The sequence below is a fragment of the Oryzias latipes genome, chromosome 14 (assembly GCF_002234675.1).
Source record: "Oryzias latipes chromosome 14, ASM223467v1".
Lineage (NCBI taxonomy): Eukaryota > Metazoa > Chordata > Actinopteri > Beloniformes > Adrianichthyidae > Oryzias > Oryzias latipes.
Window position 1 is genome coordinate 5,972,829 of NC_019872.2, and position 17,951 is coordinate 5,990,779.

At 34.3% G+C, this 17,951-nt stretch overlaps 1 protein-coding gene across 1 annotated transcript in view; it reads right to left on the bottom strand.

Annotated features, from left to right (window-relative positions):
- Positions 1-8,843: 8,843 nt before the first annotated feature.
- LOC101167169 (gamma-aminobutyric acid receptor subunit beta-2) overlaps positions 8,844-17,951 on the bottom strand; it is a 59,718-nt gene continuing 50,610 nt past the window's right edge. The window contains exons 8-10 of the mRNA XM_004084208.4: positions 17,672-17,916; positions 16,116-16,256; positions 8,844-15,845 (exon numbers count right to left, since the gene is read on the bottom strand). Of these exons, the coding sequence (XP_004084256.1) occupies positions 15,498-15,845; positions 16,116-16,256; positions 17,672-17,916 (734 nt within the window). The 3' untranslated portion in view covers positions 8,844-15,497. The remainder of the gene's footprint in view (positions 15,846-16,115; positions 16,257-17,671; positions 17,917-17,951) is intronic.

The following is a 17,951-nucleotide window of genomic DNA, read 5'->3' on the forward strand; positions in this document are numbered from 1 at the left end:
ACAGAGCAGCTGAACAAACACATTACACGTGCAGTGAAAGTCTATTTAACGGCCTGTTATTCTTGGATACGTTTTGCAACCTCTGCAGCAAGCTTCCCAATTCCACTTGACGACTGTCACATTCAGACTTATTTGACATTTTTTGGCTTTCAGAGATGTCAATATACCCACTTTATAGTAATGCCGGATTTCTTATAGGCAGTATCTCAGTGTTTAATGACTTGTAAATTACTTTATGGTTTTGATTTGAATGTTTTTAATTGAGGTCAAATTCTTTGCAAAGCCTTATATTAAAATAATACCACCCTGGAAATTTGATGTCTATGGAGGTCACAGATATTGCCTGTTTTCCTATTATAACAACAACACTGTTGATAGCAACATTAACATTTCTTTTTTCAGTTTTCTCATTAAAACATCAATCCTCTTGTTATCACAAGAAAACACGTTTTTTTCTTGTGATCAGAAGACTAAGAAATACTACTTTTCTTAACATTAGAACGCTGAAAACTTGATTTTTCTTGATCATCTTTTCACAATTTGTATAAAGCAATAAGAGACGACTGAATCTCGTGGACAAATCCCTGAGTAATATGCAGTCTTTCCAGCCTTCCCCTCTCATGCATCACTTTGTTGCCACGTAGACGATCTGTTCGTCTCTTCTGGTCACCAGTGAAATTGACAACAACTGGAGGATGACTGGACTGAAAGTCGTCTGCACAGGCGTAGCGGCACCAACACTCTTCTCAATTGACAATAATGGATTTGGACGTTGTTTAGGACTGACAACATCATCACAATCTCCATTTGAGTTAGATAACGATTAATGTAATCAATCATAAATTGATCAGTTCTTCTGGTTTTTGATCTTTTCGATGACAAACTGCTTTACTTTGCTGCGGATTGTAGAATAATGAAAAAATTAAATTCTTCGTCATCTTCGTATACTGAAATAACAAAACTTATTATCTTGTCATAATGACATGAGAAAAAGAAAAAAAAAAAACAGTTTTTTTGAGATGCCGTGATAGATGTTACCATGAGAAAATGGGTAAATTTGCAGCTTCCATACATTTTTAACCTTTTGCTGCAATTTTACATCTTTTTGTAACTGTATTCTTCGTAATATGTTACCGCTATAAATGTTAAAGAATAAATCTTCATACCATAGGTGAAATGTGTATTTTTATTTACATTTATAAGGGGATATAATGCAATTATTCACATCTTTTGGATCAAATGTTTAAAGGGACATTTTTTTTTGTCATGCTTTTTTACTTTTTGAGTTTGGAACCTTCTGGTCCTTCCAAATCTGTGAGAAGCTAAGTTGTTACTGTATCTAAACTTTCTGTTTTGAAATGTTCTTCACATTTACTGTTTTAATTGCTTTAAATCAGTTGTAAACTGAATAACATCTTCTGTTGGCTTGAAATGGCATTCAAATGTTTTTTAACTCTAAAAACAGAAATGTTTGGTTTTGAGGGATTTTTGAAAAAAGAAAAAAAAAGAACAAAGAAACATTTGAGAAAATAGCACTTTTAGATAAAAACAGACCCAATGAACCTGTCTGACATGTTTTGCTGTTTTGTTTATGTAATGTTACTCTTCAGGGAACGGTTGACTCCTTTTTTTTCCCATAAACACCGCCTCATTCACTTTATGAGGAATGACCCATTTACATTAAAACTGTAAGCAACCATCTTTCATGCTCGGTTGGAACCACATTTATCAAACTGAGCATGCTATTGCGGTTATGCTTGTGTGATAAATGTTTAACATCGGAGGGCACTTGATTCATATGCATGACCAAACAGGTCCAGAATTTCCTGGAAACTGAAGAAATTCTAATAAATTGTCTAATAAATTGAGTTTGTCAATGTTTTTGGCCCAGCTTACCTTGTATGTTTTGATGGTTCACTCTGTTTACAGTGGATGCGTTAAAATGGAACATCTCTTATTTTTTACTCTTCCTGGGATTTGAATTTTTCCGTTCAAGCCAATTTTTCTATTCCAGTAAAGGTTTGAAAACCCTTTTTGATGAACAACAGAATGAGCTATAAACTGAAGATTTGAAAGGCCATTGAAAGCCTCCTGGAGACAGCAGGCATGACCTGACATTGTGTCGTAGGTGGGATTAAACAGAAGGAAACCAATACTAGAGACATTAAAGATAGGTTCATTGGGTTGTGGACATGTGATTTTGACAGAGAGGGTAAAATGACAGGAGATTGGACAGTGGGAGGTCTGCAACACTCCAAAGGAAAAAGCTTTGAAAGGCAAGGCTGAGAGTGTAGTCGGGTAGTCTTTTGTAAAGGTTTGGCTCGCTGCTCTCAAACTAACATTACTCCCATTTTTCTCACAGCAGCCATTTTGTTCTTTGGTCACTCACTGGGCAGCACAATAAGCTCTTTGTCCGAAAAAAATGCAGTGCAATTTGCTGGCAAGGATTATTCGGATCGGATATGTCTGCAGACTGCAATCAAAGGTTTAGAGTGTCTGGTACATTTGATTTATTTTGGTGTCACTTATAAAACGCACCCACACAAACAAGTTGTGTACAACAGCTAGTGTACAGAAAAATGTAAAACTCATGATTGAATTAATAAAAAAACAACAAATTTCCTAACTAATATTCTTTTAATGTCCTTTTGGTTTGAGATAATGCAGAAAAAATGAGATACTGCTACTTTCATGGGATAAATATTGGTTCAATGTTTGACACTGAGGTGGACAGTTTCTAAATGAACAGCTAAAAAGGTAATTGTGTACTAAACCAATGAGATGGCAATTTTATAAAAAATATTGAATTTGTTAAATGCAGTAATTCATCCATTCAGTTGAACGATGGCAAAGCTATTAGCACATCAGATGAATAAAAAAAGGCCTCAGTCCCAACTGCCCTTAAAGGTGAAAATGGGCTGTTTGAGGGTGAAAAATGGGAAAAACATGTGCAGGGCTTGTAGATAGCTTGAACAAAATATCAAAATCATTGACCGCTCAGTGAGTCAGTGGAACAAAAATGTTCACGTTTATATTTTTTTACTAGAGGCATGCTGCGGGTCGTACTGAACACTTCAACAACATGCAAGGGCAAGTAAGGGGTAAAGTAGGCGAGACACCGGCGTGTTGTTTGGAGTAAGACAATCAGCGTGTAGTTTGTGTCAGCGTACTACAGGCATCCTACAGCCATTTGCGTATCATGTGCAAACTCTGTGCATGCATATTCCCACATGGTCGGTAAGGACCCAGTAGACACTAATGACTAGAATCACCCATTTTTCATAAGAACGTGCAACTTACATTATCCTTATAAATACTACACAATAGACTTACCACATCCATGATAACTGTATGTTTCATTTTGATGACATCTCTTAGGGTGGCTGCATGAGCCTCAAGGGCATTGCAAGACACACCTGCGCTCCCTTTAGGATACGGCTGCTCCTCCAGGATAACTCGAAAACCTGCAGCGCCCGAATGGGTCAAGCCCTTACGAAGGCATGTGACTGAGGCTTTAAATACTTAAGCAGATGTTTAGCAGACCATATACCAGCTGGTCTACTCAAGAGAAATGTGTAGAGAAACAAACCAAATCATACATAAATATTTGTTTCAGTTATGCGTGTCCGAAAAGGTTTCCCCATTGTCCTTATTTTATCCACTAAAAGTTTTTTTCATTTGTCTATGTCCTATTCAATCTAGAGGTTAACAGAATGGGGAGAATGAGACACTTTTTATGCCAGATGCCTTTTCAGATCAACCAACCTGTGACCAATCCACGTCTCAAATTAGTAGTTTGCTCATATGCAGTTTTTATTCCAATTTACTGGTATTAAATAGGAACAGTGGATGACCTGGTTTTTTTTATATCATTGGCACAAACAATATCCAATCTTCTTTTATTCATCCTTACACATTAGCATCCAGTGGTCAACATGACAGGTGGTCAGGGGACAAAAAGAAACCAACTGAAAAGCACAAATACACACAGACTTAAAAGGAAACGATGACTGAAAAAATAAAATCTTTCACAATCATATTAAAATCCAAGCAAATCCAGACTTTTAATGTTGTTTTGCCAGCTTGTTTGAAAATAAACTCCTATCCTTTGGATAATTAGAAAAATGTCATGTTATTATAGTATAATAGCAATAACGCTAATAAAGCACCAACCCTGGAAAAAATCTGTCACATTTGCTCAGCAGAAAACAAAGCAGATGCACTGCGTCGTATAATCTGTTCCTGTTGTTAAAGCTCGGGTGATTGTGTGCCAACGGCAAGGCACGCACACCCTCAGACACGCAGACTCAAAAACCGTGCAGCTGCACACACTGAGACTGGCTGACAATATCTTTGCTCTAATCAGAATCTTAATTAGTCTGCTAGCAGCGTCCTATTAACATATATTCCCTCTAATTAACCAGAGACACACATATACAGGGGAAGAGAGAGGCAGAGACAGAGAAATTAAAGACGTTTCTTGAGGTTTTCTGAAAGAGAAAAGTAAATTAAGAAAGAGGAACAAAGCTTTAATCTGCCATCTTTAGCCTGGTTCTGCATCGCTCACAGAAATAGCTCAGTTCAGCACCCCAGCTCCAGTGGAGAAGACTGTCAAATTAAATAAAACACAAGTTAGGTGCATCCATTAAAACTCTCTGTGTGCTACTCTTAAGTAATTCTTGTAACCTTGTCAGACAGCCTTGTTATGTGGCTAAGCATTGTTCCCACACTGAAAGGACTGAAAAAGAAACTGAAATTCAAGAAAATAAAGGTCAGACTTTGTCAGAGATAATGATTTTAACGGGTGGGTGTAAAGATGATTCATGAATCAAATTTTGCAGCTTTTTTCACCCTAATGTGCAACTAATGTCTTAGTCACAACTGCCCTTACAAGTGGACTGGGCAGTTTGCAGTTGAAAAATGGGCAAACCTGCATGGGGTACACAGGTGGTCCACAGTCCGTATTGTGCAAAAACGTTAGATGCAGGCACACCGTATCAATTAAAAAAAACAAAATTCAACCCCACATTTAACCCCCACAGCCTTTTCAGGAAACCTTCCACAACCTTGTGGTCATTTTAATGTCAAGGAAATTTCACAATCAGAGCATACTTCACGTAGTCATCCTCTAGGAGTCCAACAGACAATTACAAATCACCAGCAAACGGTCAGTAAGGACCAAGTACATGCATCTCACTAACGCTTAGCTTAGAGCATAGTGTAAAAATACTGTAAGACAGCACCCGTACATCGTAAGTCCATGAAACTTTACGATACACTTACCACATGCATGGTACATGGTAGGCAATGGTACATTCCATTTTCATGACTTACCAGTGTCAAAGAGAGTTGCAAGACACACCTTAAGATTTTGGGGTGCTTGAGTTGATTTTTTTTTATCTTATCTACATGACATTTCTGTATCCTCACATCTCATTAAGTCAGAAAAAGGGTTTCTTAAAATGTAACTACTGCATAACAGAGAATCAGAGCACGAAAAGGAATGTACGGTCTCAATCTATGCATGTTTGATTAGATTATGGAGAAATGGAGCTGAAAAAAAATGTGTCATTCTTCCCAAAATAATTTACGTTAAAGTGTGTTTTGTACAAAATGACACAAGGAATGTTGGGTTTAAAAAAAACAAACATGCAGAAATAGAGACTTTATCATATTCAGTAAATGGTCAAGAGTGAGGCAACCCTCCCAACGCTATTTGTCTGAATTCATGGCTGAGCAAACAGCACTTCCCTTTCTACAGTTTCATTTGAAAAGGAAGACAGTGGCTTTTGACTAAAAAGGGTGTTGTGGGTGAAAGATGAAAAGGTTTCTCCTGCATTAGACTCTAATGTCTTTATAGCTATGCCAGGCCTGCCTCCAGTTCTGTGTCATACATCATGCCGTGCACTCGCGGATCTATTTTTATGCTATAATGGCTCTATGTAAAGTCTGTGCAAATTTGCTCAAAATTTCCTCACTCAGAGGATCTAGGTATCTACTTTATACTGTTATTCAGTCATCAGAAGCTTTTAATCCTCTTAAATAAAAAGACAGCAACTATTAAACAAAAATCTCTGCAAAAACTAATCTCTGGTCTCTGAAGGGGGTATTTCTTACTAATTAGGTCATACATTTATATGTTTTAATTGTCTTCCTATATGTTGTTTGTTGTTAACTGTGGATTTAAAAAATATATTCAAGATAACTCTTGAGTCTTAATGCTGCTCAGAAACATCAAACCGTGGCACTTTCACTGCTGTGCCTTAAAGTCCAGTTTGAGATTCTAGTCTTAAAAAAAAGCCATGTGTTATTTTATTTCACTGATGTTTTTATGGTCTCATTTGACTGTAGAAAAATGCACTTTAGCACCAATAATACAAATGACAATTGTTCTCTTGTTTGGTTTATTTTTCCATCAGGTTTTCTAGAATTATCTTCTGTTTTCTGACTTTATGTTCCCCATGTCAGTCACACCAGGTGTGTTGCCAAAGTTGAGTTATTCACAGCTGTAGTTAGTTGAGTTGATCATCCTTAGTGTATTGAAGTGTACACTGGCTGTTTTTCCTTTGTGTTGCTCCTGTTTTTCATGGGGTTGTGATGTTCTGACTTCCTTTATCAAAGTTTTAAGATGAGATCAGAGGAAAAAAAATACCTCTGATGTTAATACCTGTGTGTACAATGAGATTGAAACCAGGCAAAATAGATGATTTGTAAAATAAAATAAAAAGTGCAACCATTAATGTTAAGTGTTAAAATATGTAAGTGTATTCAGTGATTAGCTATAAAATGTATTTTGCAGACAAAAAACCTTAAGGGAATTAAAGCCATTTGATGATAGGGGGTTAAAAATTTTGAAGTTAGAAAATAAAAACATATAATAAATTAATACTAAATACCAAAATAAATATGTATACAAAAATACACAAGAATGCGACAGTAGAGTTTAATCAGGACATCCCGGAGTTTAAGAGGACCTTTTTTTTTTTTTCTTTAAATCTGTCTGTTTTTGTTCTGATGCATTAGATTTCTTCTGCCCCAAACTCCTGGATTTTCTGATCCACTACTACTGGATGCTGATATAATATTATTTTGTATTTTTGCTAAAATCTGATTTGGAGGATTTTTCTTATAAATATAAGCAAAGATTAGTGGAGCATTTGCATAATGAGACAATGTGACAGTTTTCAGGCACGTCTACAGAAAATCTATCTTCAGTTATCGTGACATTTATGGAGCCTTTCTGACATGAATGAAAAGTAATTGTTTTGGTTGTCAAAGTAATCAGTTTCATTTTAAACAGAATATTACACATTCTAAATACAGGAAAATCAAATTATATTCACTTAATGCTGATATGCAGCAATACCACATGAGTATTGAAGAAAAGAGAAATCTGTCGATTCCTTCAGTATGGAGTGGACAGGAGAATGTGATAAAAATCCCTGGAGTCTTTACGGTATGTTTGGAAGAAGTGATGGCAGAGGTACCAGCACATCATATACTGATAAATAACTAGTCAGCAATGCAATACGTTTTTAATATGAAATAAACTTGATCTAGATATAAATTAATGAGCCTTAAAATTGTTGTAAATATTTTATGCAAAAGGAAAATAGAATTAAAAGCACTAAACATGTATTGATTCTACTGAACACGCTTACGGAAAACCTACACCTACACAAGCTAAAAAGATGAAAATGTCTTGGTAAAAAAAACTGATCATTTATTTTTAAGATGCTGAGCTCAGGCCAACTTGGCTTCAAGTACTGTATGTTTACGTGCAAGTCTCTATCCCAGAGAAAGATGTCTGTACAGATGATTTGGCTTATGGGATGCCTGTCTAGAATGCTGAAGGAGTGTGTGTCCTCTGACTGTCTCCATAGGTTATCATTAAAGGGACATGAAAAGGGGGACTGACAAAGGTCCAACTCTTTCTACTTCAGTTGATGTTGAAAATATGTTTAGATCTCAGACATTGAATATTATGTATACAATTGAATAAATGGCTAATGTTTAGATTTAGACAGTTTATAATTAGACAGTGTATTTAAAAAAGAAAATTGTACGATGGATTTTATTCCAGGAAAGAGTTGCATCATTACTTTGAAGGCGCTTTTGTTTTTTTTGGTAGCACTTTATATTAAGATTCCTTAACACTGACTCAGATGTTAAAAAAACGTATTAATGCTTTTAGGCATTTGCAAGACATCTATAATGCTAATAAATATCTTACTAGCATATTACACATTAATAAAGCCTATTAATTTGTTAAGTTAGTTAATAAAACTTATAAGCTTATAAACACTTTGGCTTGTGTGAGACATCTATAATGCTAATAAATGTCTTACTATAACTCCAAACAATAATAATACTTCTTAATTTGTTAACAAAGGTTGTTATAAATCTTATCAACCTTATTAACACTGACACATTTGTTAGGCAACTATAATTCCAATAAATGTATCATTACCATCTTAAAAACATCCTATTAATAATGCTTGTAAATGTGTAGTAATTTAATTAACCATGTTAGACTTATTGTACTAATAAATGTCTTACTAACACCCTTAAAATTCTATTATAATGCTTGTTAATGCGTTAACAGAGCTTTTTAAGGAATCTTAACATAAAATGTGTCACCTTTTTTTTTTTTTTTGTTAAATATTGAACATTTGGGAAACAAATAAAAAAATATAAAATTCCCACACCATGTACTGTATTTTTTTTGGATAAAAGTTGTGCCTAAAACCATTTAATCTCAAAAATTGTGCGCCTTATAATTCACTAAGCAGCAAGTCATAAATTTTGACTTGCTGACCATGAACTAATTTTTTTTTTTTTTGTGGTACTCAAATCTGTCAATTGCTTTAATACAACTATGGTAAACTACAAAGCTGCAACACTATAGATTCTCAAGCCTTAAGTAAACTGCAGTTAGGAGCCTGACAGAGTGATGGGTACTGTGCTATAACATCATGAACAGATAAAGCAAATGTATAGTTTTATATTTTATGTGTTACAACTAAATAATTATGAGAATTATTGATAGTGAGCTGAATAAATTTGACTCTCTGTGTACTCTGTGTCTGCAAAGGCTGGTTGTTGCAGATAAAGATTTGTACATGTGTAACAACTCCTCCTTCTTCCTCTTTCGGCTTCTCCCATCAGGGGTCGCCACAGCGAACAAGTCGCATGGTATATTTGGCAATGTTTTACGCCGGATGCCCTTCCTGACGCAACCTTGCTAGAACTAAAAACTTCCCATCAACTCAATTGGCTTCCACCTCTTGGAACCTTTGAGAAATACCCCATTATATATCCTTTTTGATTTGCTACATTTGCCCTATAATCTGCTGTGCATTATGTATAAAAAGAGTGTTCATTCTCTGCTAATTCATATTGTAAGCCTTAGAATTTGGTGCGCCTTGTAGTCCAACAATACGGTTAGCTATAAAGGCTTTCTAAAGTACTTTAAGGTACAACAGATTGTTGTTCCCTTTTTTAATACTACCGTGTATATCTAGAAAATCTGGACAAACTGAAATTCCTAAATTGTTTTTGCATTCTGAAATACACATTTGAGAATGTGGGAAGTTCATCCTACTTGATATTAAAAACAGGCTTAATTTTTTAACCAAAGCTATTTGTCATAGGCTAGAGGGATGGCAGGATAGCAGTCGGCTTTTTTTCTTGACTTTAATTCAGTGAAATTTGTAGATGCATCTACTGTGCTGCTTATTAACACCAAAACACCTTGGAATGTTCAAAATATTCAGTAGACCTAATATTGGACAGAGATTAACCGTGCAGTAATTTCTGAAGTGTATTTATAAACTGCATGACCAAAGAACAAATGTAATACACTTCTGTGTATTAAATTAATACATGTCTGTGTTTTCAGCACTGAAAGGGTGTATAAATATTTTGGAATTAATATATATAGCCATAAATCTGTTTGGCATAGAATAAAAACATATAATTTATGCAGATTTTATACCATTCTAATCATAAATAATAAACACACAGATTCAGAAGTGTATTCAATATTTATTGACAATCCAGGAATTCCCAGTATTTTTCCATAATAAAAACATACAGCTTTTTCAGCTTTTCTGGGGATGTTCTTGTGAGTGGCACATTATTATTTTTTTTCAAGGTGATGGGTTCTGAAAGGGTAAAAAACTGCTTCAGGTGAGGTCCAGTAGAGGAGTCTAAGGCTTGTTCTGTAAATGTGTGCAAACGTACAGTCACTGAGATGTGTCTTGTTGGTCAGTCTATCCGTTTAAACGTTTCTCTTCTGAAATCATCAAACCTTGATATAAACCGCAACGTTCCAAGGGGGGGGGGGGGGGGGAGAAAATCTGTTCAAAACCAATCAGACAAACTTTTCACACAGTAGACATGGAAATATTTTCTAATACGTCATAAAAGGTTTTGTGTCCTTGAAAAACAATGTAATGGCAAAAAAAGAAAGAAAATGAATCCAGGAGGCTTTCCCTAACAACAGTGATTTTTTTTTTAACACACATATATAGAAGTATAAAAATATATGCAACAAAAAGAGCACTGTGATATACAAAAACATACAAAGTGTTGAACTCATGGAGCAGAACTTGCAGAACTGCTTTGGAAACGTCTGGCCAACATTCACTTGTGGACACTCACACTCAGATAGACTTTAAAATACCAAACAGAATATTTTTGTAAAGGTTAAGAAATAGACCTGTTTGGAGCTGTTTTTGATTGAACTTTGGCAGCAGTGGGTTAAAGACTAGGATGTTATGACTGTGCTTAAAACCAAGTTCATGTCATTTCAGTGTGTTAAAAAACAGTGAAAACAAGCTAATAGACTAAGAGTTTGGGGAAAAAAGGAAAATGAAAATTCTTCTTTTTAGTTATAAAAGTGTGAGAGACTATTTTTTTTACTTTCCCCTTTTATGTGGCTTAGTGTCTGCATGGGTGTTTGAAATACAGATGGCATACATTTCTTCAGCTAATTGTTGGTGCAAGGTCATAACTGTGCCAACCCGAATGTATCCTGCAAAGTAATCACCTACATTCAAGAATACTTGTTTATTCTTTGGAGAAAAAAGACTTAAGCAATAGCAAAAAAACAAAGAAAAATACAGTTTAGCCTTCAAAAATAAACTATTTACAGAGATTCACATCATTATTTGCATTAAAACAAAAATTATATTAAATGATTTTTATCTTTTCTTCATTTTTTGGGGAATAAATTCCAGTTTATGGCTGTTAATCAACCTAATATATACATATTTAAGATGGATTCTCTTCTTGTTTTCTACGATTCTTAGTTTGGCTTCTCTTCCTTCTTATTTTTCACATTAATTATGCTCTTATCTTAGGTACCCTATTTAGTTAGCTTTCTTACACCTATCAGTTTCGATCCAATGATCTAAACGAAACAAAACATTATTCTTAGAACAAATTTAAAACATTGTTAAAATCAATATGTTCTCATGGACATAAGTACCTAAATCTGAAAAAAATAAATGCATAAATCAAAAAGTTGGAAGACTCAAGTATTGCACTGACATCACACACCAGACGCAGTTTTTAAAGTTCAAAAATGAGGGTTTCTCTTTTGATTTATTTACATGATCCATTTGGGAAAATACGTAAAAGATTTAGTCAGAAACCTAACTGTAGGGCGCGTTGTAATAAATAAATATTGCGTTACAGAACAAAATTATAGAGTAAAGCAATATTTAATGTAATGTATTCTTTTTGATAGAGCTGGATTTTGAACATGTTGACTAATCCATTAAACGCTTTTGTTTATTTTGAATTATATCTTTCTATTCTAAAGTTGTCAAGTAAGATTTGTTGTACTTAAATAAGCTTTAAAAAATAAGTTTAAGAAGAAAACAACCTCGCCAAAATCAACAAAATTGGCAGAATCTTTCTATAAATTATTTTCTTACTTTCCAAGCTCATCAAATTTAACTAAAAATATTGATATTTATGTATGTGAAGTTAGAGTATTTTTTGTCTAAAAGCATTTTCTATCAAAATATATTTAAATTAAAAAGAAATGTAAGTTAAAAACAAAAGGCTAATGCACTAATTTGAAATCAGTGAAATTAATTTGAAAAATCTCACACATTTGATCAAAGTTTGGTTTTAGATCTCAGGGATTGCTTTGGACATTTTACCATCACGTTATCCTGTAATTCTTTATATCTTTAAAAAGAGACTATTTTTTTGCCTTTTAACAATGTTCTCCAGGGATAAAAGGTTAAATACATCTTTGTAAAAGAGGTCATATCCTACAGGCTGCACCATCAGTGCTGTTGTGCTTTAACATTAATCATGGCAGCAGCATGCTGCTACTTCAGTACGCAGCTAAGGATTTAAATAAACGTTCTAATAAAAACTAAAATTAAACTTAAAATGAAAAAATGGTGAAACAAAGCACTGCAGAAGGAGATGGGAAGACTTATGAGTCTGTGTTGTGTAGTTGTTGATGCCAGACAAGCTTGTCTGAATTGTTCAGCAATAACAGATTCACTGGGACTCTTGTGAACTTTAAGGTCTGGTTAAATGAGAAAAAAATATTAGTTTTGTTAGTAAAGGCGTTTTGAATGAAGTCAATATAGTCAATATTTCTTCAATAGATAATCATCTCTACAGTAGATTTCCTTGCTTCAGTAGCAAGTAAACTTTGGCCTGGGTTAGCCTACAGTAGAAGTATAGACCTAAGATACTGCAACCAAGAAAGCATGTACAGAATGTAAAAGTGACTTAAAGGGATAGCCAGTTTTCTACTTTGTGCATTACTGCATCTATTTGGTCAGAAGGCGGCTGTTACACCTTCTGAGATTTCTAGGCAATTTTGGTGCTTTTCAATGCACAATGCAGTGACTTTGAAGTCAATCTGTTGGGATTTTTTTGTTTTAGTCTAAAAGCCTGAAGTACATTGACCCCAGTTTAACAGTAAGCTGAAAAAGTTGGACTGGGCAAGACCAATCGTTTTGTTGAATCCACTACCTTCCAAGCACAAACACAATGCCCCTAATTAGGCAAAAATTAAAACTCAAATCGAAAAGATTGATTAAAACAGCCAACACAGGTAGTATCATTAAAAAATAAAACAAAAGCCTTTAAAATGTTTGACTGTACCTACATTTATTTGGGTGTAAAATCATATTTTTTTCCTTGGGAAACTCCAAGTTGACCTTTGAAGAACCGGGATATTCAAAAGTTTTTTTTTTAGGATTGTCCAATTGGGGATTAAAAGGCATGGACTTGGGTCTAAAAACAATACTTTTCTACCATGGTTGTGCCCTTGACAGCTGAATGATACCATCATTCAAAGAAAATGTCAATGAGTCTGCCAGCCATCATGTCGATATGGACCAATGTCCTCTGGAAACAGTTTTTGTACTTTGTTAAAATCTGTTGTGAAAAATTTTGTCAGTTTAGAAGTTTTTAAACTAGTATTTTTAAGGCAGCTGTAGCTAAAAACAAGAATATTCCCCTTTAAAGGTTATCCGGCTAGTTTCATGTGTTGTGGGTTCTAAAACAATAAACAAGACAAAGTTGATGCTTTAGATACACACAAGAAAATACCCTTTGGGATGTTTTGAATATGTTACAGTATTTCTGTTTCTTCACAAGTACATTTTTTTTTCTTTGCAAATGCAAAACATTATCTGAAGTCCAATTAGCACCAGACATGAGAGGAGGTATTGTCCAGTCTATATGGCTTTAGATCACTTTTCTGGCAAACTACCAGGCTTAACATCCTCAGGATTTTACTGCTCTCATAGGAAAATCAAAAACTACATGGGTACACATTTGAAAAAGTTTGTGATTCCAAACTTACTGGATAGAATTGCAAAAGCAAAAAATCTGTATATTTTACTATTTTGAAATTGAACAATGAAGAGGGGCTTAAATTAGCTTCTGTAGGAGAAAGAGAGAAAGAAAAATGAACTTATTGAAAAGAATATCTACACTGAAAGACAAACATATATTGTCTAAAATAAATCAGATAATTAACATTACACTACTGAGCTCAATTGATATAAAGTTGCTCTCTTCCTTTCAACTGTATGTCGCCTTACACTCACCTGATGCTAGAACATTAGAATATTTATTGTTTTAAATAAAATAAATCAATAAAAGAATGAAAAAATGCAGCCATGGTGATATTTGTTGTTGTAAAAGTGTGAGATTGTGGGCTGTGGACCAACAGAATCTCATAGATGCTGAGATGGTGGGTGGTGCTACCATAAAGTGGAAAGTTTTAATCTATTGTTTAAGATGATGTTTTAGGTTAATGCTCTCCTATTGTGGGATCTGGATAGGAAGATAAATTAAATATATCCCAAAAAGATCCTTGGAAAGAAGAACAATTTAAATATTACTGATACTTGTTACAGATAAGATAAAGAAAATGTACAATGACTGTTTTTTTGTGCTTTCTGACATTTTGATCTTTCTATTCTCCATTGCCCTTTTGTATTTGTATACTTTCAGCACCGTGTTTTATTGTTACAATAAAATATTTTCACATTTTTAAAGTACTGTTTTAGTAGATACGAATCTGTTTTTTGTGTTTTAAATTAAAAAAAGAGTAAATCTAAAAAAACAAGTACATTTCTCTTTTTTTTTGTAGTAAATGCTTTACAGGGATATTTTCATATAAACTTTCAGGATTTTTCCTCTTTATGTAGATACTTCTATTGTATACATGTGCACTGATGTAAAATCAAATGTTGCAAATGAAAAAAATGAATAGCTAAAATGAATATTTCACATATGAAAACTTTTTTTTTTCTTTCACTTTTCAGGAAAAGTTTTATTCTTTACCTGGTGTCAATATTTGGATGTAGACTGTTGCTTCTGTTCAATACAATGGTAAATAGTATTTGGATATTATTAGATACAACCTCAAAGGTAATATAGTAAAAGAGAATTCACTTTAAAAAGTTTTAACTTTTTTATACAACTTGACACAGTAAAAGTGTATTTCAGGCCATTACATGTTATAATATACATTAGTAGCATAAAGTTAAACAAATGCAAAAACTTTACAATTTTTGTCAAATTTCTTTTAGAAAAGAGTTAATGTCCTGAAAACTCTGACAGTTTTTCTATTTCAGTTTCAGTGAGTAAGATTAATGTCAATTAATTCATGTTTCTTAGAGTTTGGCAATTAAGTATTTTGTAAGTATGTAAAAAGAAAATAAAAGACTAACATAAAAATTCAAACAACAAAAGATTACGAGATACACAAAATATGCAATATTTATAATTTTTTTGGAACAGGCACCTTTTATGTGGAAAGTCTCTTTTTCATGTTAGCAGGTAAATGTTCAATTCCATTACATCCTGGCTCCAGTTTGGAATATAACAACTGAGTTTAGTGTATCAGAGTAACGTAAATATAAAAATAAAACAAAGAGGATGAAGAAAGAAGCGATACATGTTGCTGTTTGTTCCTACCCTGGCTGATGACGCTTTTCCTCTTAATTTACATAATAAAGCCAATAAACAATGTTGAAAAAAGAAAAAACTGTTGGAAAGATGATCCGTGACCATTTGTCAATAGAGTTTACATCAGTGAGGTCAGGTATTGTGATTTTTAACTGAGAAGCCCGCCTCCGTAGCCGGCTCTTCTTCTGAGTCATATGGCGGTCCAGCGCGTTCCGGCCAAAGTTGTGCCTGGCTAAGCCCGCTTTGCGGTACTGCAGATTTGAGCTGTCATAAGTTAACATGGTATTTCTTGGGTCATTGAGGCCCAAAGCCAGCTCTGTAACACCCATGTCGTTCTTGATATCCAGGGTACCCAACAGGATGTTTTCATGTGGGTCCATCTGCACAAGGAAAAGAGTTAGATGTGTCTGGTGAACTAACATTTACTGGCTCCAGGCTAAACAAAAATCAGCATTCCAAAACACCTAAAATAATTCTTTCTCCAGAGCACATTTCTTTACCGGCAATTTGCCCAACCTAAATCCTGTTCAGATTACTTGTTTAGTTTTATTTTCAACTATAGTTCTTTTATTTGACATATAAAACATTTATGATTTAAACATGATTGTATTTTTTAAAAATAAATCAATAATTAATGTTTTTTTTTCTACCTTATTCTTCTGATCGCCAAGTCCAATCGCTGCATCATCTACAAAAAATGGCTCCCACATGGAATCATGACCATCCAGATCTCGTTGTTTCATTCTAGCATACAGGGTATCGTCTCTACCAACAACATTTCCCACAAGCCACTGCAAAGCAAAAATAAACAAACACATTTTGTAGTTTACTTCAAGTGGATATATATGTCTAAATTAGTTTTCACAGCTGCTAATTCTGACTTATTGTGGTGATTTTTATTCCATCAAACCCCTAGGGTTGTGTTGGATTTTCCATTCACCACACAATTCACCACTTTTCTTCAGCCTTCTTCTAACATGTTTGCCTTGAAAGACAAAGCTCGAGGAGAAAGCAGGCAAGTCGAAACCATCCCTTTTTCTTTGTAATCCCGCTGTCATTGTGTCACTTCCTGCCTTCAGCTCAAGCTTGTTGGCTGGTTTTATTTGCAACTTGAGGACAGAAGATGTTTGGCACACCTCCAACTGAAGGAGTGACAGCTCTTTTCTGTTCTGGAAACTGAAATAATGTTATTATTTCCTTGCTTTGATGACTGGAAAGTGGTGTAATTTAAGCTCCCTTAGCCAGCTTTTAAAGGCTTCTCTGGTTTCACAACACTGGCTTTCCATTGTTGATTATTAGAGTAGTGCCAGTGTTTATTGAAGTTTCCATTTGAATACTTTGTTTTGAATTAAATTTGACATTTCCTTCATGGAAAGTAAGTCTTTTCATTCATCAACAAATGGAAAAGATCACAGGAAATGCATTAGGTGAGAAGAATAATACCTGTCACGTTACAGACCCACTCCAATAAAAATCATGTTTTTTGTGTTTTTAACATTCTGTTGTGGCATTTTTCTCACGATGGAGGGCATATATAAAGAAATTAAGTTTAAAATTGCATTTCTAAGTCTCTTTATTCCAACTGTTGTAAATCAGGAGCAGATGGAAAAGCTGCTGTATGAAAATGTTTGTAGCAGTGATGTAGGTTCAACAGTCGGCGGGCCACAAGTACCCTGTTCTGCTCCTTTCTGATGCATCTGTTTGTAGACAACTAGATCCATGTAATCTATGAAATGAGGGCAGGACAACCCCACACCAACAGTCCCACACACAATGCAGAGGCAAATTTCGGATGAACTACTGATGCTCTGTAGAGACTATGTTCTAAAAAAGATGAGATTTTTTTATTTTTTTATTTTGCCTAATAATATCATAATCATAATTAAAAGTACTTTAGGTATGCTATTAAAATAATTAAACTATGATTTAAGTAGGACTTTAAAGATTTGCCAATATTTTACGATCACTAGAGAAGAAAAATAAATATAAATACTGAATTTAAGTATCTGGTTTGATGCAATCTTTACATTTTCAGTTAAGAATACTTTTTTATGCTCTTATTCTTCAGTTTAATCAGAAGTCATAGTTATATAAAATGTATTTTCTTGTTTCTGCTTTTTAATTTATTGTACATAATCTAATTTTGTTACATTAGGGATTTTCTAGGAAGTAAACGTACCACAGATATTAAAGCTGCCTGTATTACCTTGTTTGGATCCATCCTCATCTTTTCATTGTTGGCTAAGGCTGTCTTCTCAGCTGCCCTTTTCTGTCGCTGTGGGCCTCGGCCAAAGAAAATATAGTTGACAAATGCGTATTCCAACAGGGCCAAAAAGACAAAGACGAAGCAGCCCATGAGGTACACATCTATGGCCTTGACGTATGGGATTTTGGGAAGGGTCTCTCTCAGGTGGGTGTTGATGGTTGTCATAGTGAGCACAGTGGTAATACCTAGAGGAAGAAAAAGATGGAAATAAGAATACTAT